Here is a 27583-nt window from a genome sequence, read left to right on the forward strand (position 1 = left end):
TTGATTGGATACGTTTGGGGGAATGATGGGCGGGGGGGGGCTAGTTGCCCTCCAATGACTGTCGACTATTAAAAACGGCACTAGAACTCTCAATTTCCAATGGAATGAGCCGCTTTTGAAGTTTCCACGACGACCCCTTCCATGTGAAGTGCCCTGCTCTAAAGGAAAAAAATAATAAATAGTACATTGTGCCAACATCGTTCTTATATGCCCTCAGGGCATAACTCAAAACCCTTGCCCCAAGAGTTGTGGGGGAGTGTCCTCCTCGAAAACATATTTTCTATTTGGAAATCAACTACACTGAAAAAAATGGCTATCTCAAAATTTTGATTGGATGTGTTTGGGGGAATGATGGGTATGGGGGGGAAGGCTAGTTGCCTTCCAATCAATTTCGACTATTGAAAAGGGCAATAGCCACTCCAATTTCCAGTCGAATGAGCCCTTTTCGAAGTTTCTACGACAACTCCTTCGATACGAAGTGCCCGGGTATGGAGAAGAAAAACACATTGTGCCCACATCGTTCTTTACTTAGGCAGCGCTAGCGCACTGCCTATGATAAGACAAAAGGTCTAATATTAGCGTAGAGAGGGTGGTATTGAGGAGGAGTAGCCCCCGTCTTATACGGAATAATTTCTGTACGTTTTAAGTTCTAATGTCACTCCTTACTTTTCAGTAGAAAAAACTAGTTTTTGTATTTATTTCTGATCGTTTTTCAGATAATCCCAGGAAATCCACCCTTCTCTGTGGAAAATTCCCCCACGAAAATTCTTCTATATGAAATTTTTCCCATGTAAAATTCTTCCGCCGGGAAATTACTCCCGTTTAGTTCCATCCCTGCTGCGAATCCTTCCCAGAAAATTTTTGGTTTACGATTCTGCCTTAAAAATACCCCTTACCATACTTTTATTTGAAGAAAGACTTGTATTCATTCTGTTTCTGGTCCTTTTTAAGGTAATTGGGGAATGTCCCTGTTTGGAAAATACCCCCCTCCCCCTGTAAAGTTTATCCCCCAGAAGTTTTCCATGAAGAATTTCTCCTGGTAATAATTCCCCTATGGTAATTTATCCCGTGGAAAATACCCCCCCCCCCCCAAAAAAAAAAAATAAAGATCCCAAGAGAATTCTAACTCCGTTGAAATCTTTCCCCTGAGAGTTCCCTCAGAGTGTCTCTACATGTACAATGGGATCAACAACGAGAAAAAAGACAAATAACAAACATTCTGTATACAAATTATGGTAAATTCTCCCCATGCAAAATTTCCCCTGAAAGTTCACCTCCAGAAGCTTCCATTCCAATGGGAACTTCTCCCCATAGAAAATCCATCCCCAGAAGATCTCCTTCCTCCCTTGGAAAATGTCGGTATACTTCCCTATAACAAATACTATATGTAAACAATGGGCAAATTTCATAACTTGTGGTCCTTCCTCTGGTGGTTCTGAGGGGTCATGTCATCTCCAAAGACATATCTATTGTACCTTTCAACAATACTGAACAAAATGGCTATCTCAAAATTTTGATCAGACGATTTTTACGAGAAAAGGGCGTGGGACGGGGGCTAGTTGTCCTCCAATTTTTTGGTCACTTAAAAAGGACACTAGATCTTTTAATTTTCGTTTGAACGAGCCCTCTTTAAAATTTCATTTTTATAGATGGGAGCTTGGAACCTCTACAGTGGGTTTCTCTGATACGCTGAATCTGATGGTGTGATTTCTATTAAAATTCTTTGACTTTTATGGGGTGTTTTCACCTTTTCTGAAAATTTGGCAAATTTTCTCAGGCCCACTATTATACTTAAAAAATATTATATCTTTGGAGTCAGCACAATAAGCTAATTTTTTGGTACATCTATGGATATCAAAATTGATTCCAGATCATCAAGAATCTAATTTTTTTTTGCTAACTTTTCATTTCCAGTTAGTAGTACTTGATAAATAGATAGATGTTTTCCTGACTATTGGAAGCCGGAAGCGATTGTTAACTAAAAAGGTGCTTGCTTGTCTATTATCTTGACTGTAGCATAAAACCAAGAAGAAATAAAATCGTTTATAAATGAAAGAATACAAACTTGTAAAGAATTTCTAGAGTATTTGCAAATATTTGTCTGCAGAAAACAGCAAGCAACTCCGGAAAATAATAACGTTTGTAAAAAATTAACGTTTGTAAAAAAAATTAGCAGAACATAAGTAGTTAAGTAAATTTAGTGCTAGACAAGTAGTTGTAATACTGATTTGGTGAAAAATGATTTTTTTTTTTTTTACAGAAATATTTATCCAGCGGCGAAACATTCTATTTTATGTCATAAATTTGCAAAATATGTCTGTTTTATGTCCCAAATTTATGAAATAGGCCCTATGTCCTTTTTTTGCCCTGTTATGTCATTGTGTCCCGGTGCATAGGAATATGTCCTTTGGACATAAAAGATGTCCAGTTGGCAACTCTGTTCGCTAGTGGTGACTTCAATACGACCGCTCACTTTTTATATCTAGTTTGACAACAAAATTTAAAACAGTTTTAAAGGTGTCAATTAAAATCACCGAATCTTGAGTAAGTGATACACCGACAAAAGTTATAGTGACTAAGCAACCCAAACAATACACATTACCAGCGTATCTGAGAAGATGTCAGAACTGACGGAAAACAAACCGTCTATTCTGTCTAAGAATGATACTGCAAACCTGGTGACTAGCAGCGTGTGGATGATCTGCGATGTCAAACTCCACATGTGCTATTCGAAAGATTTATCGAAAGCCTTCGATCCCAGCCAATATCATTATTTTATGTGATGAAAAGCACAACCTTGTCAACAAGCAAGGCGCTAAAAACAAAGACCATTATAAGCAACTCAAAAGGCTGATGAGAAAGACACATTTCATTATCATTAGCTCTTTATTAAGAAAATGTAGGCAGTGCAAATAGCCTTCACTGAAGGCCGTTTTTCACTTCATGTACGAGCAATGGGATTATCTAAAATAAGGACTCCAAGGCATGCCCCTACTTAACGAACATGGTAACACGACACATTTCATTGATGGAAAAAACACTTGTAATACAAATTAAACTTGTAAATCCTCGTGACTCAAAAGTACTCTCCATATTCCCAATGATCGACACAAAGGAAAAACCTACCGTCTCTTCGCTCGGAAATAATAGCAACCATCAGAGATTTGTAAACAGACAAAACTGTTGACTCCAACAGAATACGACTGGAGCTTCTGAAAGACAACTGAAAACCCATATTTGATCAATTGAAGTCAACCAAAACCCATATTGAAAGTCAACTGAAAACCCATATTACAAAATTGTTAAAGCTGCTTGGCTCTACAGAAGAAATACTCAAAAGCAGTTTGCTACAACTACTGACCAATAAGTCTTGCCTTTCATGCCATTAAAATACTTGGGTGCTTCTCAACAACATAATCAGCAGTCATCCCAGAATACTAAGCTGGTTTCCTTCAAAAGGTGTCAACGATCGCTAAGATTTTGCCCGTCCATCGGAGTATAAAAAATATCTTGGACTCAATTGCAGTATTTGCCATCTATTCATAGACTTCAGACAGACATTCAACCTCATCCAGAGAGAAAGTATACGATAAATTCTTCTTTGGCATGGTATCCAGCCCAAATTTGGTCTCCCTGATTAGAGATACGGTACACGAAGTTCGGAAGTTCTTGTTATTTTTGGAGAAGGGCTTACCAAAAGCTTCAAAAAATCGAACGATCTTTAATAAGGTATGTCTATTGTCACTGAAGCTCTTCAATCTCTTGTTAAACAGGATCGTTTTTACAGATAACCCGTCTGACGCCCTCATAGGACGAATATTGACAGATAAACTTGCTTAAATCGACAACAAAGAGATAATTGCTGAGTCCGTCAACCATAACCAGTCTCAGTTCGACATCACCCATTCGATGATGACAATCATCGAGCACTGAGGACGACTATGAGCACTGAGGACGACTTGGCGGTGGTCCTTGTCGAAATATTTGCTTGTTTCTCGTCTTTACATTTGGCTACTGAGTGACAAAATCCTCGTTTTTGTCACCTATTTGATTTTATTTTTCATTTCTTATATCTTCTTGTTTCTTTGTTTCATATATCGGCAATGTCATAGCAACGGCTAATTATATTAAGGTTTAATATCCAGTACTTGATGAGAGGGATGCTAAACTGACCAAAAGGCCATATTTTAATATTACTGTTGCTACTAGCAATAGTGTTGTTACTATTAATACTACTATTAGTACTACTGATATTACTACTGTAACTTCTATAACTACTATGCCTAAGGGTCTGAAGGTGAAATTTTCAGGGAATTTTGAGGGGAGAATGTGAACTAAATCACACAACGTCGTCTGTATGCAGATTGTCACAAGGATGCATCAGCAGTATCTTACGAATAGTTTGGTGTGTGAGTTTGAAGCCTACATGGCTAGTTGTGAGGGATGTTGAACTAACCAAAAGACAATATTTGTATCCTAATGCTACTGTTTTGACTCATAGTATTACTAATATTGCTGCTTTACTACTGCCACTACTATTACTACTGGTACTACTACTAGCGTTACTGCAATTACTACTGGTACTACTACTACTGCTACTAAAGCTAAGGGTATTAAGGCGAAAAATTTGGGAAATATTGAAACTGTATTGAACTAAATGGAAACACACTATACCCACACAAATTGTCAAGAGGACGTATCAGAAATGCTTCAGGAACGGTTAATGGTATTGAGTAGAAACTTTCAGCGTGTGTTGAAGAAAACCAAAAGTGCTATGTGCATGCTGCTGCTAAGGCTACTACTGTTAATAAACTATTGCTACTACGCAAGCTAAGAGTAAAAAGGTGAAGTTGTCAAGGAATATTTAGGCGGATGTTGAACAAAATCAAAATGAACTATGAGCAAGTAGATTGTCAATAGGGTGGCGGAACAATATCTTGAGAACGGCTTACATTATTAAGTTAGACCTTTCATGGTAAGTGTGGCGGATTTTGAACTAGCCAGAAGGCACTATGTGTACACTATTAATACTACGACTGCAGTTGCTGTAACTAGTGACGCTAAACTTGTGAAGGGGAAACTTTTAGGGAACGTTTAGGGGAATTTTAATTAAAAAAAATATATATATGCATGCAGGTTTTCAAAAGGACATATAAGCGATGTCATAGATAGTACCACTCTATCATAACTAGCAATATCATTGAAACTTTTAAAGGAGATAATTCTATTGAAAATTAAAAGTTCTAGTGTCTTTCTTAAGACCCAAGAATGATTGGAGAGCAGGCAGCCCTCCTCTCACGCTCATTGTTTTTTCTAAATACATCCAATCAAAATTTTGAGACAGCCATTTTGTTCAGCATAGTTGAACGGTGCAATAGCTTTGTCTCTAAGGATATTGAGTATGCCAACCCCAAACAGCTATGTAATTTAGCCCGAGTCACTCCTTACTTACATTTTGTTACCATGAAGTGATAGATTCTACACTAGGCCACATGTATTTTGGAGTGTAGGTAGAATATTCCTGAACCCCTTCTTTTCTTCATTCTTTCTATTCGTCTTAATTTCCCTTTGGCTGCTCAATTTTCAACATGGGGAGAATTATCACAAGGGAATTGTGGGAAGGATTTTGCCGGGGGAGAAAATATTATGTAGTAAGGGGAGATACTTCCACAGGTGAGATTTTTCGGAGGGCATTTTCCACAGGAAATTTCTTGGTGGGGTAATTTTCTGGGGGTATACGCCAGACCCGCCAGACCAGCCAGACCAGAAGAGAACTTGTTAAGGACCAAAAAAGAAAAAATTAAAGTAACACTGAAAAAAAAGATAGAAGAATAAAACATGGGTACGCATAATTAAAGCAAATTGGTCAAATGTTGAAAGGTTAAATTATATTATGAAGTTTTGTTACATTGTTGTACACCTTGCAGAAACTTGTGGCTAACTCAACACTGGAGGGTATTTTGTTCCATTGAATAATAGATTTGTAGATGGGAGATTGCGAGGGGTTAACAACTGGGCATTTTGAGGGACACCTGGAGGCATGAGGCACGCCGGAGGCATATTCCAAAGGGCGCAATATGTAAATATATACAGCTTGCCTGTTATTTGGTATCTGTCGAATATTTCAGCACCTTCAAAAGCGATCTTTTAAAACTTGGAAAAAATCATTTACGGGTTTATTTGCCAAGGAAAAGAACCCCCAAGACTGAAAACAACTGATATGTACCTAAAGAAGAAGAACGGAGGACTGCAAGTTGTTGATATCCATACAAAAACTAGGTAACCCTACGATGGCACTGATGGTGTCACTTTTTCCTATTACACATGCAGCGTTGCCACCAGCTCAAAAATAAAATTCCGATTGTTCTTCAAAAAAAAAATCCCGAAATTTCAAAAAAAATCCCGGAACACGGTTTTGAAGTTATACAACATAGGACTGCGTGGCGATGACGTAAAAAGCAAGGTGCGAAATTCAAAGTACCGTGAAACGTGGTTTCTAGTTGTAACTAACAACTGATTGTCAATATTCCAAGTATTATTTCGACGTGAAAACGTTCTGGTGGATTAGTAGGATCTACGACAAATATTTTAGGCCAAAACAATTGGCCAAAGTTCAGAAAAAACGTGTCTACGCATCCACGTTTCATCGTTATTTGAATTTCCCGCCCAAGAATTGACGTTACGCTTCGCAGCCCTATTCAATATGGCTTGACCAGCGGTAAAAGTAGCCTTTTATTACGTCTTCACACGTCCCTTTCCCTTTTATCGTTCCTGCTTTTCTGTTTAGTGGCTGTGCCAAGACGCACCCTTGGATCTCGGATTCTTAATTGTACTAAAAAAAAAGGAATCTGGTGCTTTGACACGAAAGAATCCGAAAGAAACACAGATCCATTTTTCCCGAATGTACTTAGAATCCAACTTTCTTGGTATTAAACCCAGGCCTTTGGGTATTTGAAGAGAAAATTGTAAAGCAACAGTCAGAAAAACTGTAACTACTGAGTTATTAGTAAAAAGCGCTAAGTAAAGCAACCAACTAAAAAAATAACTAGTTTCTCAGATATTTATTGGTACGTTTCAGTAATCATCTCGATAATCACAGCTCAAATGACAACCCTAAGAAACTGGACAAATGAGCTTCAGTAAATCAAACTAAGCTCAGTTAGCACAAGTATAAACACTAAGTCTTCTACTACTAAGTGTTCTACTGAGCATAACAAGTTTTCCAATGGTATTCATCGCTTCCGCTGCCCTAGGAATGCATCTCGGAATCCATTCAAGACTCATAAAATTATATCAAGAACTCAAGCAAATGGGGCACCAGGGGCAGACGCACATGAGCTGGAAGGACCAGCCCCGCCGTGGGTGGCCTCCTCGTCCATAGGAGACATAGTTCAAGATTCTGTTGAGTTCTGTGCCCTCATGCACGTTGGTATTAAGGCTATTTTTGATTTTTTGTTGAAGGGTTTGTTGTATTTTTTTTTGTTGATTAAGGTTGGTCGTAAAAAGGGCTGAAAAAAAATATAAAAAGAAGGAAAAAATTGCCACCGCAAGAATGGGTTTCTTATGGACGGAAGACGCCCAGTCTACGGGAGAGCAAATAGTTTTTTTGTGTTAAAAAATTTTAAAGTTGTAAGAGTAAGCCTTTTGGAAGTGAAAATCGAGAGATATGAATTTTAAGAAACTGAAGTAAAAAAGACCACCGGAAAAGCGTCTCCTAGAGGGGGAAGGACACCTTGGAACAGGGGGAGCGATAGATATTTGGCAAGAAAAAAGTTAAATGGTAGTGTGCCTTCATGTCCACTAACACATTGACTGGTATATAATAAAAAAAAAAATTTTTTTTTTTTTAAGATTAGGTGATATAGTAATGTATAAGGTTGTAAGATTGATATGTTTTTGCATTAACATATCACCGAGTAGAGAGGAGGAGGGGAGAGAAAAAAACAACAACTACCTTTGAAAAATGTTAAACAAAATTCCTTCTGTTGATACACAGAGCATGGCGATGGTGGTGTTTATGGTCTTGAGATCAGTTTTGGGTTTATGTGCCATTTTTAACACGATGATTGCGATGCTGACAAGACATCAAAAAAGTGGAACTCTTTCTTCTGGATAAATGAATTCAGCTTTGTGAAGACGTCTGAGTCAAAGCCAAAGACACTGTTGGTGCCGATTTCCATAGAAACGGGTTCTGCTGAATGCATGATATACAGACTGGAGTCACAGTAACCCTGGTCTACCAATGCGGCAGTTAATGTGAGATTAGCATTCAGCCAGAACCACTGGCACAGAATTCCTATGTCGTCAGGGAACGGCATCGCCATATTCTGCGTGTCAACAGAGTGGCATCTTCGCCCAGATAAGTAGCCAAACTGTATGACCCGCCCAACTAATACTCTCTTTCCCCTGCCAACCGGTCTGTATACGCACCATTCACCGATACGCAATTCCGACTTCACACCGACCTCTGCATTGGTTTGCGGCGACTCACGTAGTCTTACTCGTCGGCCCTGGACCATCACCCGTTTTAATCGGTCACTACTCAGCTTCTCAGAGCTTTCCCTCAGAAGCCAAAACAGGGTGAATTTTTTTATTGGTGTTATGGAGCCGTCAGAAGTCTTGACAAGACAAAAACCTAGAATCTTCATGTTCGTCACAGGCTCACTAACCCAGTTTCTCTCAACTTGGTGTTTCACACAGTGAGCAATCACTGGCAAATCTTCAAAGATGCCGTCACTTTCCGAGCCCGATTCAGTGTCAGTCGCGGAAGCCTTTCCCTCCTTATCAGAAGGAGTATTTTCCTCTGAGTCATCGCCTGAGTCACTGTTGTGAAGTACAGAAAGAGGAACATTCGGTACTTGGTGACCGAAAGCAGAAAGTACGTCGTTGGGTATCAAGGCTTTCATTATTCGCTGGCTTTCAATATGACCTCGCCCTAGCTCGAGCTTGATTTCATCGTCCCAGGGCAAAGAAAAATCGGAACTGACAGACACAACACCAATGGATCTAACTCGCCTGGCCTTGGGCAAGGACAACTGTTCATTAGGATATTGAGCTTCAAAATCCGTTATACTTTCATATCGACGAATTCGATGTAGAAGTTAGAGGAACGAAAAGTTTATTTCAGTACTGTAAGTGCTGGTTTGAGACCGCATCTTCCTAAAAAAAATTTCACACGGTTGGCTATTCATGTCGGAGAGTTTGAAAAGACGTTCGAGCCCAGGCCGTTTGAATCGACGAACAAGAAGCACTAGGGAATGCATATTTATCTCTAGGCAATGGTAAAGGTTTGTGGAAATAAAATTCTCGTTAAAAACATAATGTCCACTTTTTAAGACCCATGATCTCTAATTTCGAACTCAGTAAATAACACGACAAAACAAAGATAACATCCCGAGAGGAGAAATTTTGCCGACGTAAAAAAACACGGCATACGCTATCCACAACCCAAAGATAAAACCATGTCCTATTGCTTCCAGTAACACGCTGTTTCAGGTGTGCCGGAGGCACGGAGGCACAGCCGGAGGCACGAAGGAAGGGTCAGTTATAAGCCCCTCGGGAGATTCCTGGGCAGTACTAGAAACACATTTAGGAATTATAAAGGCTCTATAGGATGAACGTAGACAGTGGGCTTCCGAATTATGAATATTATAATAGGTTAGTAGTTGAGGAGGAAGATTATTGTGGAAAGCAAAGTAAGCAAGCGATAAGTTTAGTTTTTGTATGATTTAATCTAGTGGAGCTATGCCAAAATCTGAGTACAAATCACGAGTTGGATATAGACGGGGAAGCCGAAAAACTGCATTAATGGCATGGTTTTGTGCAAATTTGAGTTTTTTTAGCGAAGGAACCGTTTGTATTTCCCCAAACTGATCCGCAATAAGAAAAGCAAGGAAAAATAAAGGAATAATAGAGGGTAACTAGGAACTCAGGAGGAAGAAAATAATTCACACGGTTAATCATAGCTACTTGTCTCAAAATTATAATTGTGATGTAAGAAATGTGATTAGAGAATGAAAAGCATGAGTCAATAGATACACCATGAAACTTGGCAACCTCCACTTGTGGGAGGATGTCGGAGGAGTACTTGAGACCAAGAGCAGGTTGGATTACGTCTTTGTTGTAGGGGGTTCTGAATACTACTACTTGACTGTTTTTGCTATTAGTGGTCATGTTATTCGTAAGGCTCCACGCCTGGACTCTGTTCAGAAGGACTTGGGCAGAGGTTATTGCCGATGGTAAATTGGTGCCAGTGATGAAGAAGTTGCTGTCATCAGCAAATAGTACAGGATACACTGAAGGGCCCAGTTCCAGAACAATATCATTGATATATAGGAGAAATAAAATCGGGCCTAGAACGGAGCCTTGCGGGACACCCCTCCGAACAGGTAAGGGCTGAGAGGGTACTCCACCTAAGCTCATACTCTGCACCCTACCAGATAGATAAAAATCCAACCAAGAGAGGGGAACACCACGAATACTGTAACTATTTAATTTACTTATTAAAATACTATGATCGACCGTGTAAAAGGCCTATTTCAGGTAAATTTATATTTTTATTTACAGGTAACTTATTTTGTGACTTAATTAAAGTGGGTTTAATGACATGATTTCTGAGTTCCTATCCCGGGACCTCTAATAGACATTATTTTATTAGCCTGCGACCAGCTGATATGTTCTTGTTAATATGGAAAGCTAATTAAGAGCTAGTTGACAGAAATAAAATTTATTCAGCCGGGAAAAAAGAGAATATCTTCCAAAAAATTCATCGGTAAAAAGTGCTTTAATTTTATTGGTTTATATTTGTTTGTAAGCCAGTCATGTTACTTCTTCAAAGCCTGCTACAAAGGAACACCTATATTCATTCCCCATTTTACAATTTAAGTTTTTCATTGTTTCTCACGTCTGAAATTTGAAGCCAGTAATAAGAAAGAAAACTTAAAAACATTATTTCTTCTTCAATTAATAAGAGAAGCGATTTCTTTTTTTATAAACTAGTTACCGTAATTAGGACATTGATTATAGAATTCTAATTAATTATTTCTAATTAATTAATAATGTCTTCTTATGGTTTACTATAAATTTACTTGAACACAGTTAGCAAATTACAATAAATGAAGAGAAAGTTAGTTAATGTGCATTAATCTATCAAGGATAAGCATCTGATTATCCATGTAACTTCAAGAAGGATACACAAATAAAGCTACAAGCTAAAGAGTGTCATTTAAGAAACGATCACAAGATTATAAGATCAAACTTTGTGCCAAACAGTGGAATTAATTTTTTTTTCTTCTATGTTTTGGAGTTTGGTGAATTTTTAAAGTCCAGCTTGACCTAAGTCTCTAAATTTGTTTTTGTCTTGTGAGCTTATGATTTTGATGATTATAATTTAACTTTTCTTCTTTGATTCTCAGGAGCCCTGGTAATTCAAAGCCTTTTGAGTTTGACCACAGCATCTTCTGCAAATAAAAGAAGCTCACAAGATGGACCTTTAGAATGGATAGCCCTCTTTGATGACTGGATTCCCAGTTCTATTGTCAACTATGCAAGGTGACATTTCGACAATTCTTTATTTTTCTTTGATGTCTTATTCCCATTTGCATGTCTGACGGGTCGGAGCTTTAACTTGCATAAAAAAAATTGATTCCGTCACTCCTTAAAAAGACACAGCTAAGTTTTTCGTCGTTTTTAAATAGCAAATGAGGAAGCAGTTTTAGAATACACCCGAGTGGCAAACCAATACACCTGTCTTTGATGACCATCAGAAATATATATAACGAAAACGAACAGTAGCAAAAAGTCTCATGCTCTACATGAAATATTTTTGAAACACATAAACATAAGCCACTCTTCATGACTCCGACCTCGCACACGCGCAATGACAAATGACATACACATACTATGATCCATTCCGATGGAAAGTCAAGCAGCAACGCAACAACCGCACCTATTGCTGTGACAGTTCAGGAACCTTCCCGAAAGAGTACGCTTTGATGTATCATTTTTGGAGAAACTTTTCGCTACTGTTCGATATGTATATTTCTGCTGTGTTGATGACTGACTTCCTGATTCTGTTGTCAAATATGCAAAGGAATAATTTGGCAATTTTTTTCATCAGTATCCCTGTACAGCAAAGAGTTATGGGTTGATCAGGCTTTCTAGGTGGCTTATTTTTTTTTATGTTGAACTATTGTCTTCAGGCTTTATATTCTAAAGTTACTCTTTGGGTGGTATAATGCTGTCTTTTAGATATTGAGCTTAAACTATCTCTTAACTTGTTGCATTGAGACACTCCGATCAGTTCGCTTGTCCAATGGGTTGGACTTTCAGCATTTCTTTTCGAAACGAATATTTTGGCTACACACCTATCAGAAGGACACAGCCGACTAATCTCTTTTTTTTATTGGCTAATAGGGAAGCGATTTCAGAATAAATTTATATGGCTCTCTTAGATGAGTAGATTCCCACCTCCCTTTTCAAATAGTTTTTGGTAACGAATAGAAAATAAGGAGTGACACAGGCTAATAGTAACCAGAACTCTAAAAAAGCAATACATAAGAAATACATTAAAAACTTATAATACATAAAAAAATACATAAAGATACATAAAAAGTGCAAAAACATAAGAAAATATTCTGTTAATGCTGATTTTAAATATATAAAATTCGTCAAGTTTGAAGTAACTCATCAAAATAAATCATCATATAGCATCAAGTAAATCACCTAAAAAAATGTCTGATTCCCGAAAAAAGAAAAATACCCCTGAGCAGCCTATGAGAATCCCACCTTCAGATTCAGCATATCATAGAACCCAATTGTAGAGGTTTCAAACTTTTATTTACAAGAATGCAGGATTTTGCATTTTTTTTTCCCGGAAGAAATACAATGTGTTTTTTTCACAGGGCAGATCGTTTCCAACCAGTCCGCGTCAAACAGTCCTTTAGAATCAGGGGATGACTTATTCGAACTTAAATTAACAGTAAGTTAACCTAAACTACGTAAATTTAATTAACCTAAACTACTGAAGACTCCCTGTCAAAAGAATTTTTTTAATTTTAGACTTAAAATACATATGAAGCAGATTCTTCAATGTCTTCTAGTATTTTATTCCAAATCTGAACACGCTTGTATCTTAAAGAAAAAGAACCCCTTGTTACATGGCGATGTTCAACCACCAGCGAATTGCTAAGTGCAGGAGAATTCAAATGACGATTATAATCCGTAAAGCAGCGGAATAGATGCACAGTCAATAAGCCCTCTGGTGCGAAATCATTCTTAATCCTAAAAACAAAAGAGGAAACTCTGTGAAGTATTTATTGAAAAATCGAGCTTTAACTGTGCTATTTTAATTTCCTGTAATTTTGTCTATGTTATAACTGAATGACCTTATTATTTTTGTTATTTTATGAATCTTGTTTAATATTGTTTAAACATTTCCTCGCTTTTGCTTTACATATCAGAATAGACTAGTAATTTTGTTATTTGAACTGTGTGATACTTTTCCGGGAGAAAGACTACCTTACAAAACTTTTCCTTTTGGAGGGAGGTCATTTTTTCCAAAAAAAAGCCTAGCTTCTATACATATGAAAAACTACTTTTCCATTTTTGTCTTCCAAGTTTGGGAGGGAGAAGGGGAGGAGAACGCTTGGTATGTCCTTGGTAGTCCTGTGTTCAGTATAACTAAAGATAATTAGTTTCTAGATGGGGTTAGTAGTAAAGAAAAATTATAGAAAAGCCATGGAAAGTCATGGGAAAATGCTATTTTATATAAAAAGACACAATTATTTTTCGCTTATTTTGTATTTTCGTTATCAATATGCTTTGTAATCAATCTTCCAGGGTGTATGAAAATAATACATACATTTTTATGGTAAAATTTCATGATAACAAACTTCATCACTTATTCACTGAACATCACAATCACAAATCCAATCCTTTATTTAATTTCGTAACTGACATAAAATTTTGTGCAATACTTAAAGGGACATTACAGTAGATAAAAATATAAATCAAAATACTTCTTGCAAAGTTTATAGTAATTTAAGTGTGGTCCTCTTTTCAACAAATCAAAAAAGGTTGTACTTATCCATCTCGTAAAAAATACTTATTTGAGAAATTCAAAGAGCAAAAATACATGGGAAAAACTGGGAAAACAAAACAGGACCTGCAAAATAAATACTTCATCAGAGAAAGTTTGATGGAATAATCCAGCAGAGTTATCAGAGAGTCATGAACATTTTATTTCCCCTCAAGCCACTACTTCCGCATCTTACTTGTACCCAAGATTTTATTTCATTTGCTTTTCTTATTTATTTGATTTATCTAATTTGACACGGTAGACATCATTTTATTTTCTCCCTTAATTTTTTATCTCATTTTTTTTTTCTCTCTCTAGAAGTGTCGACACGGAGTCTTTATCTGGCCTACGAACAGTTTCTGGAAGTTTATGGTCGTTCCGTGCCTTGAATGGTTTGCAAGAGCCACACAATATTAGGAGCGATTGTATGCGTCGAGTAATGTGTGAATGCAGTCTATGTATTAGCAGAGACAAAACCTTGCTTAGAAGTCTGTCGGAAAGTATTTTGTAAGTTACACTTTAGATTTCAGAACTTAATGATTTACCAAAATCGTTTAAGGAAGCAATTGAAGAAAAATAATAAAAAACATAAATAAAAAAAGCGTGAAGACAGACCGGACTTTAAAAGAAGATACTGGGAATATTTTACAAGCCCTAATAAGAATATTTTAATGATAAGAGACCCCGCATATATTTTGTATCATTACATAAGAAAGATGAATTAGTCGTCTTATTGCAAATCAAATCAAAAGACAGGCTACATCATTAGCCATGAAAAGAATTCATGCCTAGTCTGATTTTCGAATAGTCTAATTTTTGTGTTTTATTTCTTTTGCCTCATTCTATTTCCGTTACGATTGCTTCCAAAATGTAGTTTTTTCTTTTATAGCATATATTGTGCTTAAGTGACGGCTTAGCCGAGGTCTTTCCCCAAATATCAGCTTTTTTCCGTTTATTTACTCACTGAAATTATTTTGGTTTAGTTTCGTTTTGTCGTAGTTTTTTCCCTTCTTCGTTTAGTCGTACGTCTAGTCATTGTGTACTCAAAATTTGTTTACCTGTTTACTTTAATATAAATAAACTTACTTAGCAACGGCAGGTGCAGTCAGTTGCGGACCATATACTCCATTTCAGGGTCGAATCTTCTAGCTTAACCCGCAGCACATAGCCGTGTTGTCGCACAGTGGATTGAATCAATAACTTGATGACTTTGGAGGCTTTTTTATTTATCCTTTTTAAAATAAAGTTCCTTATATGTATAGGTCTATAGGTATTTATAGACATAACAAGCTTTAACATATTTAAAGTCAACAGTCAGAGTTCAATCAACATTAAATTAGAAATTATTATTTTTTTTACAGTAGTAGTGTGTTAACTCTATGTCCCATGACACCTATAGGGGGTGTACTTGGAGTTTTCAGCCCGTCAATAATTTTTTTAGAAATGATTTTTTTTAAACCTACAGGGCCCGTTCGAAAAACTGCTCACGGGCATTCTCCAAGACGCTCTCCAAGAAAGATTTTTTTTTCCTTCGAGATTTTTTTTTTTCAAGATTTTTTTTTTCTTCAGGACATTTTTCAAGGTTTTTTTCGTCAAAACATCTTCCAAGATACCCTTTATAATCTGACATCTAAAGTATTTGTCAATCGAGCAACAAAAGTGACAACAAAAGTGACAAAAGTATTTGTCAATTTGGTGTGGCAATCGAACGTGAGACCCGAGATTTCCAATGGAGCGAGGCCTTAGTCAACTGAATTGACAAGGGACTGATGCTATTATGATCTTACAAATATATTCTATGGAATAGGCTTCGAGTATTAATGAATTTGACCTCCTTTTCCTTTCTCCGTAAGGAATGCTATGACGTCTTTTTTCTACGGGAATCGTATCCTGGAAAATGAAGCGCATCGCGCAAACCCCTAAGATTGTAATCGCATGAACACACGCACATAGATATTATGTGTAAACACGTATCAGAATGACTACAAGGGGTGGTTTTTTAAATGAATTAATAGATCTAAATTAAGAAGCAAGCTAGCATGGGAATTCAACAGGGGATGTTAACAAGTGAAACTTTTTTGTGGTAGCTAAAGGGCTAAGTAAATTTAAAGTCAGTTGTTATTAATTGTTTGACAATACCTAAATAAGGACTTGTTTTTTTTGTAAATGTACAATGATTATTCGTGAGACCTGCCAACGATTATTTTTTAAAGAGATAACGTAAGATTCCCATTTAATTCGCATTTAATTTCCATTTAATTCCCATTTAATTCCATTTAATTGTGTGTTGTGTGTGTGTGTGTGTGTGTGTGTGTGTGTGTGTGTGTGTGTGTGTGTGTGTGTGTGTGTGTGTGTGTGTGTGTGTGTGTGTGTGTGTGTGTGTGTGTGTGTGTGTGTGTGTGTGTGTGTGTGTGTGTGTGTGTGTGTGTGTGTGTGTGTGTGTGTGTGTGTGTGTGTGTGTGTGTGTGTGTGTGTGTGTGTGTGTGTGTGTGTGTGTGTGTGTGTGTGTGTGTGTGTGTGTGTGTGTGTGTGTGTGTGTGTGTGTGTGTGTGTGTGTGTGTGTGTGTGTGTGTGTGTGTGTGTGTGTGTGTGTGTGTGTGTGTGTGTGTGTGTGTGTGTGTGTGTGTGTGTGTGTGTGTGTGTGTGTGTGTGTGTGTGTGTGTGTGTGTGTGTGTGTGTGTGTGTGTGTGTGTGTGTGTGTGTGTGTGTGTGTGTGTGTGTGTGTGTGTGTGTGTGTGTGTGTGTGTGTGTGTGTGTGTGTGTGTGTGTGTGTGTGTGTGTGTGTGTGTGTGTGTGTGTGTGTGTGTGTGTGTGTGTGTGTGTGTGTGTGTGTGTGTGTGTGTGTGTGTGTGTGTGTGTGTGTGTGTGTGTGTGTGTGTGTGTGTGTGTGTGTGTGTGTGTGTGTGTGTGTGTGTGTGTGTGTGTGTGTGTGTGTGTGTGTGTGTGTGTGTGTGTGTGTGTGTGTGTGTGTGTGTGTGTGTGTGTGTGTGTGTGTGTGTGTGTGTGTGTGTGTGTGTGTGTGTGTGTGTGTGTGTGTGTGTGTGTGTGTGTGTGTGTGTGTGTGTGTGTGTGTGTGTGTGTGTGTGTGTGTGTGTGTGTGTGTGTGTGTGTGTGTGTGTGTGTGTGTGTGTGTGTGTGTGTGTGTGTGTGTGTGTGTGTGTGTGTGTGTGTGTGTGTGTGTGTGTGTGTGTGTGTGTGTGTGTGTGTGTGTGTGTGTGTGTGTGTGTTTGTGTGTTGACATTCTAAACGTTGGACTTGCTAGCGTACCCTAAAAAGAAACAACAAAGTAATGCAATAAAAAAATTTGTGGAAATAATGGCATGTGCAATATCATCATAACAAAACTTAAATGTTTTTAACCCATGCTATAAAATACTTCATCTCGTTTTCTCTTGAGGTGACACTTATTCCGTTTCGGGGTCATACGCGATTTTTAACATGGTTTCAGCTACAACCTCATTACAAATTTTATAATTGCTACTACTGTTTTAAATGAGTGGATATTTAAGTGGACTAGCAATAATACTAGTAACGCTTGTAGACGCGTTGTTTTTCATCGATACAGCTTTATATTCCTCTCCCAGTCTTTTTACTTATGCCCTGTCCTTTTTACTTTACTTGCGATTTCACTGTCTATTACTGCATTATTTTTCCGTAGATTGCAGTTTTGACACATAGACAAGATATACATAATAACATTATAACATACATAATAACATACAGCTTTATATTCCTCTCCCAGTCTTTTTACTTCTGCCATGTCCTTTTTACTTTACTTCCGATTTCACTGTCTATTACCACATTATTTTTCCGTAGATTGCAGTTTTGACACATAGACAAGATATGCATAATAACGTTGGTGAAGCAGTAGGCCTTTTTTCCCCTTTGCTTCCATTTAAATGCTAATACCAAAACAATGGCGATTGGATTTATCAACGGGTAGTGTGTTACCACTAGGAGTAGCAAGAAGTTGGCCTTTGTCATCAACTAATAGTGTCATGTTTGCTTTGATTTTGACCTTTATCATCACTGGAAATGTTACTCTTGCATACCCACCATTAGGAACACTGAATTTTTTCTGTAGTCCAAAGTAATCTAATCTCTTCCTGTCATGACAACGCACGCAAGCATTTCCAATAGTATTACCACTAGTACTTGTTTCGTAGTTCAAATATTTGTCTTTGTCAGCATTCAAAGCTGCGGTAACTTTGTCATGTAGACAAATTTTCTTAAAATATTTGGTCTTCACTTTGTAAAGTAAGATGTAAGTGATCATCCTTCCAATTTTCAAAATAATACTGATCGAAAACATACAATAAACTAGCTACTGCCAATGACCAACCACAGAGTACCACGGGGACATCCGGATAAAAATGTCTTGGAACCGGCGGAGCTCGGAGCGTAATTAGAGGAATCGGAACAGTAGAATCGGGATAGAAGTGGTGGAGCCGGAACTGGAAAGGGAGCAGGGGGTTGGAGCCAGCAGAATCGGAACTGGAATCGCTGTAACCACGGCCAGAAGTGGCAGGACCGGAACTGGGACTGATATCTGTCCAGCGTAAACAATGTGTCTTCGGGGAGGCCCTTAGGCTTTTACCTACCCGACCAATTTAAGCAATGTGTCTTTGAGAAGACCCTTAGGTTTTTTCCTATCCAGTTGGGGTTTTTCCTGTCTGCCCAGTGTAAACAATGTGTCTTGAAGAAGGCCCTTAGTTTTTTTCAATCTGACCAATGTAAACAATGTGTCTTGGAGACGGCTCTTAGGCATTTTCCTATCGGCCCAGTGTAAACAATGTGTCTTGGAGAAGGCTCTTAACCTTTTATCTATCTGTCCATTGCAAACAATGTGTCTTGGAGAAGGCCCTTGTGGTTTATCATATCTTATCAGTTTTTCAGTTTATACGTTTATTTTCTTAGATAATAGGGGTGACAGGGTGCCATGGGTCAGTCACAGAGTGCCACGGGCCGTGAAATGCCATGGAGTACCACGATCTAACAATGAAATGGTAACTCCCGCCGTCCAAATAAAAACATCTGTCAGGATATTCAAACGTCTGAAAACGCTTAAGTGAAGATGAGAGTTGCCACAGGGTACCATGGGCTAGCCACAGAGTGTCACTTTCCGTGAAATGCCATGGAGCATCACGATCTCACACTGAAATGGTAACTCCCGCCGTTCAAATAAAAACATCTATCAGGATATTCAAACTAAAAAAAAAAGATCAATAAGATCGTTGGGTAGGGAAAATCAGTATTTAACAGCTGGAACCAAAACGGACTAGAAACACTAAAACAAAATGGATACCACTTTATCATAGAAATCTTTGAAATTGCATAATAAATATTATGTAGGGGTTGCAAAAACATAAACCAATGGATTTCAAGCACCATTTTTATCAAGAAAATGTCTGACAATGCCTTAGGAATGATAATATGTGCAACAGGATAACATGGTTCAGCAGGAGAGTGTCAAAAGCCGTGAACTGCCTTCGAGTATCACAAGGGGGTTGCTTGCGAAAACAACTTTCACAATTGAAAAGGAATGATAATAGATACTAAAAGAAAAACAGTCATGGTCCATGGACGGTAATTCATTTCTTGTTATTTCATCCAATGGTTTCATCATTTGCTTCAAAGGAGTATTGGCACAGAAAACTTGAATTAGGTCTTACGTTAGTAATAAAATAAATAAAAAATAATCGTTGACAGGTTTCACGAATAATCATAGTACATAAACAAAAATCCCATGTCCTTGTCTAGGTCGTGTACAAGAATTAATAGCCATGGGCTTTAAATTTACTTATCCGTTTAATTACCACAGGGAAGTATCACCCTTTAACATTCCCTCTTGAATTCCCATGCTAGCTGGCTTCTTAATTTAGAGTGACAGAATCATTTGAAAAACCATCCCGTGCAGTCGTTCTGATACGTGTTTACATTTAATATCTCTGTGAATGAGTTCATGCGATTACAATATTAGGGGTTTGCATGATGCGGTTCAGTTTTCAGGATACGATCCCCATAGAAAACAGACGTCATAGCATTCCTTACGGAGAGAGGAATAGGGGGTGATATTCATTATTACACGAATCCTATTGTATAGAATATATTTCTAAGATCACAGCATCATCAGTGGCTTGTCAGTTCAGTTGGCCAAGGCGTCGTTCCATTGGAATTCTTGGGTCTCGCATTAAATTCCTACAGAGACAAAAACCTTTGATGTCGGGTTATAAAGGTTCCCTGAACCAAAACACGTCTAGTGTAACTTGTTTGGGAAATGCCTTGAGGAAACATATTGAAAAAACAAACTACGGAAAAATGTCTTGAAGAAAACAAATCTTGAAAAATACATATCGAAGGAAAAAAATCTTGAAGAAGAATATCTCGAAGAAAAAATATTGAAGAAAAGAAAATAACACCTGCATCTTGAAGAATGCCCTTGGGGGGTTTTCTGAGCGGGAAAGAGTGAGGGATTAGCAGCTCCAGGTGCATCTGCTATGGGTCATGAGACGTAGAGATAGCACCTACTTACAGTATTACGTAGATAATTTCGGAGACCACACTGCCTTTCCATGACGATAAATAAAAGTTCAAATAGGGATAAAATCCTTTTAATAGACAGTGATGATGATAACAGTGATAGAAATTCACAAAAAATACCAGATATTTTGGTCACATATACAGTGACCGTCATCAGTAGTAAAACTATCACTTGATAGTTTTACTACTGAATGTTTTACTACTGATGACGGTCACTGTATATGTGACCGAAATATCTGGCATTTTTTGTGAATTTCTATCACTGTTATCATCATCACTGTCTATTAAAAGGATTTTATCCCTATTTTAACATTTATTTATTGTCATGGAAAGGCAGTGTGGTCCCCAAAAAAAACTAACTCATATTTATGGGGAAGATTTAACCGAATATATTAATGGATATATAAACACTCAGAAAAAACATGCAAATGTTATCAACCAACAGGATTTTCTTCTACGATGTAAGAAGATGAGAATTGTACCACCTTCACTAAAATTCAATTTACATTTGGTCACTTTCAAAAAAAAAAAAAAGTTTTACTACTGATGACGGTCACTGTGTATGTGACCGAAATATCTGGTATTTTTTGTGAATTTCTATCACTGTTATCATCATCACTGTCTGTTAAAAGGATTTTATCCCTATTTGAACTTTTATTTACTTACAGTATTAGTTACTATTGCCGAAATTTCCACTTTAACGACCCTGTATTACTGTTAATGGTTTTGCTGTACTAAACGGAGCGTTGTTGACTATATTTTGGATGCGTCTAATCAGCAAGTAGAGATGTGTCTTCCTTATTAATTTTTAAATATATATATATATATATATATATATATATATATATATATATATATATATATATATATATATATATATATATATATATATATATATATATATATATATATATATATATATATATATATATATATATATATATATATATATATATATATATATATATATATATATATATATATATATATATATATATATATATATATATATATATATATATATATATATATATATATTTGCAGATTAGCAGCTGCCACTGTTTATGGGGACATAGATGCATCAGCTTATTTGGATACAATCCGAGGGATGACAACGAATTATCAGCCAAATGACATCGAAGCATTTTGTAAACGAACAGCACCACTATGTCTACAATCTACATACAGCACCTCAAGGCGATCTAAATTTAATTTCGAACAAATATTTGCATTTCTTGGTTTTTAGCTTCTAAGTGAAAAAGTGGTTATATTGAGGAGCTTGTGGAAAAAAAGAGTAGGCTACGGTAAAGAATATGGGATGAGACAATCTAAAAATACCTCAAGAATTCAAAAAATATTTACGTTTTTTTTTCAGAAGAGCAAAATGAAACACATTCATCCAATTCTTAAGGAAATATATTTGAAAAAATTATAGGAACACAAAATCCAAGTTTTCATTCTAAGATTTTCATTAGATTTATCAAAATGTTATTAGAATATTTTAAGAATAATACGGATAAACCCTGATACGAATGAATAACCTGTTTACTTACAATATAGGTATCCATGCATAATTTTCCCTAATTAAAAAAAAATTCCGAACTTTTTATTTTCAAAAATTTGACTTAAAATATTAAATACTGAATTCTAAACACATTAGTCTCTACTATTTTATTAATAAACCAAAGAACGAAAGAAAGGCTTTTCATTCCTGTCTTTCTGCCGTAAATCATGCACTTTATTTTCATGGCGTCTCGGGTGTATTTTCTTAAAATAACTACATTATTCCTTGTGTGGGTTGCCAACAAAAAAGCTTTTGAAAACATGAAAGGTTCTTCAATGCATAAACAATTTTTTGTCTTCTACTGACTCCTGACTACTGACTACTGACTATGTATTGTGCAAATTTTTTTTTTCAGCCAGTAACGATTAGACATGATTAGTAGCAGTATCGGTGTCTTTCTATGACTCTCCTGTTACTAGTTTTTGTGTGGGATTTATCCTTTTTATTTTCAGGGACAGTTTTGCAATGTTCAGAAAAATCGATTTAATTAGGGAGTAGTCTATGAGGGAAAATGTGTTGACTTCTTTTTCAAATTTGGGATCTATAAGCCCCGTCAATATTTCGTGTGGAGTTCGTGAGCAGATTAATACCGTGAGTACCAAAAGACTTATTACGTGAACAGCATTTTGGATCCCAAGAATCAAAGGAGACTTTTATTTTAGACCTTATTGAACAGGCGTAAGGATGATGAATATCAAAAGAAACCAGCAGATACTGAACCACTTGACTTCAGTTTCGTCCTTTTTTTGTGGCCTTATGGAGACTTCTTCTGCTATACTGAACAGCTGGTAGAGGTTGTCAATCTATCTCTTGTATGGTTGGCCTTCGACATACACGACGAGCAACCCTTCTTTGAACGTAAATTTCAGAACCTACTTGTCTGCAATTTCGTGAATATTACCTACGAACATTGAAGCTGTTGACTATCACGTCGTAAGCAGTGAAGATGTTGACTTTTCATCGGTTAAATGACGGTGCAGAGGAGGCGGATGATTTTACAGATGTTTTTATTTCAAGCCCAGAAAATATGCGTAGTCCCTGATATTCGTAGTAGACATTTACTTTCAATTTCAGAGACTCTTTTCTCATCATCAACCTTTATTAACCAAGTCTCACTTTAGTATAAAACTGTAAGAAAGTCAAAGAATCGGATCTTTCAAGGTGTCGACAGGGTCTGGCTTTTCTCAACTGGTGGAAATCCTAGGTCTCCACCAGGTCTAGTTTTGTATTTAGGCATGTGGGTGTTCCGGTTTGGAACAGTCCTCCGGAAAGCACTAGGATGGCTGAGAGGGTATCTTCTTTTAAAAATAAGATACAGAATCTCTTGATGAGTAAGGATGGGTGAGGGAGGGGGCTGTCTTCTGTAAGTATTGGTTCGCGATTCCCACGAGGTTTACTTTTAATTTATTTATAAAATTGCATTTTTCTTCTTTTTTTAATATATATGTAGTAAGTGAGTAAAATATTGAGTCCTGCCACAAACAAATCTGTATAGATTTGCTGTTTTGGTCTGTTTGTTATGATTTTTTGTGATTATTGGTCTTTAATTAAAAATGAATTCCTCTGTCACTGCCTAGGTAAAGAACGATTGAACATTTTTCAACTGACTGTTTGAGCGATCATCCCAAAAACTTCAGTTGCTGACAATATTGCGTCAGTCTCTACTTAGCATAGATCTGTCTCTTTTAGATTGTTAACTTGCATTATAATGTCTGCCTATAGCAGTTTTTTGATTAGTTTCCTATCAATAGTTGGGCTACCTATGGTTTCAGTAAGGGACTGCGCTGCATTGAGGGGAAGAATTAAAAGAGAGAGAGATAAGACAACCCCACAAAAAAAACACTAAAATCAGAAATTCATCTGTCACTTTTTTGGGAGCATTGACCTACCTAAGGAACTTTGTGTACACATCCCCGGGCAGAGATGTGATATCTCAGGGATTCCATAGTATAACAGAACATCCCAGAGTCCTTGCATCCAGGTTCGTTACGTATGGGGAGAGGAGGACCCCTCCCCCATTGTTTTTCTCCAGTCGGTTAAAAAAATTGAGTCGGTGCGATAGTGGTAAGAAGTGCCGCTATGTTAGTGGCTCATTTTTTATTTTTTGTTTTATCATTTGACAAATGGGCAGATGGAGAAAAATTACATAAAATCAATGGAAAAAGATCGGCTTCAAATAGTAAAAAAAATAATACAATTTAAATTGCAGTATCACCCAAATTCGTTCCTAAAAATGACCAGCCAGTGGGTAAAATCTATTACCCCCCCCCCCCTCCCCGTCCTACCTGCCTCCAGATATTTAGGCTAGGGACGTCTCTGTCTGTCTGAATATTAAGTTAAAAGCGTACTTGAAATTTATTGAAAGTAATACGAACTGTGTCGTGTCGATATGTTTCTTTATCAGTCACTAAGTGGAAAAAATCTGCTCTAAGACTGAATTGTCTTTTCAAAAGTCACCTTTCTATAAAATGGTTTGTAAGAGATTTCTCTATAAAATGGTTTAAAGAGATTCCAGTCGTTTAATGAACATTTTAGCAAAAATCTTTACCATGACCTTAGAAAATTGCCATTTGTTGATATCAGCCCATTCTTCTGGCCCTGAATTTATCATATCTGGCAAAATAACATCTAGGCCAGGGGCTTTATTACTATTTAAAGATTGTATAGCAGAGGATTCCTCATCTCTTAGTGGAGGGGGAGGGGGGCCCAGACCAATCTTGTAGAGCTAAGTTATCTACAAAAGATTGCTGCTTCTGTTGGGTTGCATTAACTTTTGGACGTATTTCTCATCAACAGTTGGTTTATAATACAAATTTAAAAGAAAAAATGGCAATAAAATTTTCCATGTTACCTTAGGTTATTTTTAAGCATTAGAAATAATTGAACTTAAACGAGGCCGTAGTGACTATTTTGTTTAGAAAGAGTGTAGAATAGGTCCAATTTCTGTGGTATACTTGAATTTTAAGAAAGACTCGGCTTTTACAAACAGTATTTTTCAGTTTTTTTTCCTTTCCCATTAAGAGACTGTGTTGTGTATTTTAAATGTTTTGAGTTAGCGCAGCTGATTTGTATAGCTTCTTGATAATTCTGGGTGTGCACCTTAGTTATCTTTGTTTGGTTTTTAACAATAAATATCGTATATGTTTAAACGAGCAATTATTATTGGACGGTCAATACTAGAGACGCGGCGGTTACTGCTTTCTCATTTTCAGAAGCGGGTTTCATTTACGTATAGCCGTATTGTGGCAAATAAGCGGAAGTTTGACCGTCGTCTGCTGGCCCGGGTGTACAATGCTATGGTTGTGCCTCATTATTTGTACCTCAGCCCATTCTGGCGTATATTTACGGCTACAGATAGACTGAAATTGCGTTCAGTGTACTACAAGTATGCAAAGTTTTTGTTGCGTTTACCACCATGGACAAGCAATCGATATGTTTCGCATCGGTACGGCATCATGAATCCTGAAGAAGCTATCCTAGCGCAGATTACTCGATATAATTTGACACTTAAGTCCAATCCCTGGGCTATGATTCTCCAGCAGTAGTTGGCATAAGCTGTTGGTTGTTGTGTTTGGTTTTTTTTTTTGTTTGTTTAAGAGGAATTAGTGTTTTTGCGTTTTTTCTTGTCTTTTGTTGTGCTCCATCTGTTTTTTATTTGATGGGTAATAAATGCATTTATTTATTATACATTTATGTGTTTTTTTCGAAAACAGCACGATAATCTTTTACTGAAAATTGACATAATAACATTCTCTGATGTGACAAAAGGTCATATCAGAAAATATTATCATGTCAATTTGTGACAAAAGATCATTTCAGAAAATGTTCGACTTTGATCAAGACTTCGGGAATATTCGCTTCCTCCTCCCAGCTGTCTTAATATATTTTTCTTAAATTCTCTGCTAACTGAAATTAGAGACCAAACAACTGGTAAAACTGTCAAATGAAGTTTGACAGTTCGACAAGGATGAGTAAACTTCATAAGTGTCTTTTCCATTCTTAAGCATTCCATCCTAGGTTAATTTTGTATTGTATTTAATCTCCTATTTATATCAAATTCGTATGCAGCGATGATTTAATTAAATAGTCGCCTTGCTGGTCAATTGAACCTTTGAGGTAAACAGAACAGGTCAATCAAAATTTGAGAGTAATCGTAACAAGATATGCAACTAAAAATATTGTTATTGTTATTGTTATTGGACGGGATTTTAACAAAGTAAGGTTTGTTTTAAATTTAGTTCTTAGAGATCAATTCACGAGTTGAAAAGGCAAAAATAACATGAATGTAAGTAGTATGCTTATATTGAATTCTATGGATGCCCTAGGAAAAAATTTCTATGGATGCTCTACACCTTTTCAAAGAGAGTCAGAACTCCCTCACATGGCCTTATGCTTCTATGGCACTATGTTCCTTCCTATGCTCTTTGGGATTATATAATATGTTATGAAGAACGGGTTTCTGACATAATTTATGTAGGCCAGATTTCTACTTCATAGTATATATATATGGCCTACGTGTCTTTTAGGGTAAATCCATGCCAAAAAAAAACGGTGCGCCTTGACTAGGTGTTAATATATTCAGTTTTTTTTTACTATAAAATCAAGTTTCAAAGTAGAATTTTCTACAGTTTGAATAGTTCATTCGTTCTATCGATATACATTTTGCGATCATTTACATTGGTAGAGATATGGAATATTCTAAGCGACTTGTGGTGAGTAAAATTTTCTTATATTATAATAAAAAAGAAATTCATTTTTGTCTCGTCATTAAGTTAAGGAAGAATTTCCTTAACCTTCCTTACTTACGCTTTTTTCATCGTGCTGTTAGCTCTTTTAAAAAGCTTATTAAAACCACGTGTTTCAATTTTAGTAAATATTCAAAAAAAGAGAGGCAGGTTCACTTCGATTTTGGCTCATCGTACATGAAAAAATTAAAACAGAGTTTGCATATTAGTTTCGGCAGATATGAAAGGTCGCCTCCCTCCTCAATATCATGCTCTTTACACTAAAGTTCAAATTTTGTTCGAATCACAAACTCCTCAATCACAAAGGTCGGTTAATTAGAATAGATACCTCTTTTGAAAGTGCTAAAAAAAAAACTTAAGCGTAAAGGGTGAGGTATTGGCTAGAGGGCGATCCCCTTTATATACTTAATAATGATTAGCTTTGGCTATGTCTAAGAATCTTTTTCTTCCTTTTTCTGTGATTTTAAGTATTTCGTAATTTAGGTATATAAGTTTTAAAAGCTTTGCATATAAAATTGAAATAGATCTATAATTGTCAACTTAATATGGAATTGAAGGCCCAATGCCCTCCATTAATATTCTGAATAAGTAAAAATTGAACTAGCTAATTAAATTGTGTCATTTTTTTCAAATTTTGGGAGTTTGGTACTGTGATAT

The 27583-nt window shown here is 36.6% G+C and overlaps 1 protein-coding gene across 1 annotated transcript in view; it reads left to right on the forward strand.

Moving 5' to 3' along the window:
* Positions 1 to 25246, forward strand: part of LOC148954798 (uncharacterized) — a 50607-nt gene extending 25361 nt beyond the window's left edge. Inside the window, exons 4-6 of the mRNA XM_089107944.1 lie at positions 11415 to 11550; positions 14396 to 14584; positions 21662 to 25246. Of these exons, the coding sequence (XP_088964070.1) occupies positions 11415 to 11550; positions 14396 to 14584; positions 21662 to 21863 (527 nt within the window). The 3' untranslated portion in view covers positions 21864 to 25246. The remainder of the gene's footprint in view (positions 1 to 11414; positions 11551 to 14395; positions 14585 to 21661) is intronic.
* Positions 25247 to 27583: the final 2337 nt, after the last annotated feature.

Source organism: Artemia sp. Qi Xiang Cuo, chromosome 2 (assembly GCF_049724085.1).
Source record: "Artemia sp. Qi Xiang Cuo chromosome 2, ASM4972408v1, whole genome shotgun sequence".
Lineage (NCBI taxonomy): Eukaryota > Metazoa > Arthropoda > Branchiopoda > Anostraca > Artemiidae > Artemia > Artemia sp. Qi Xiang Cuo.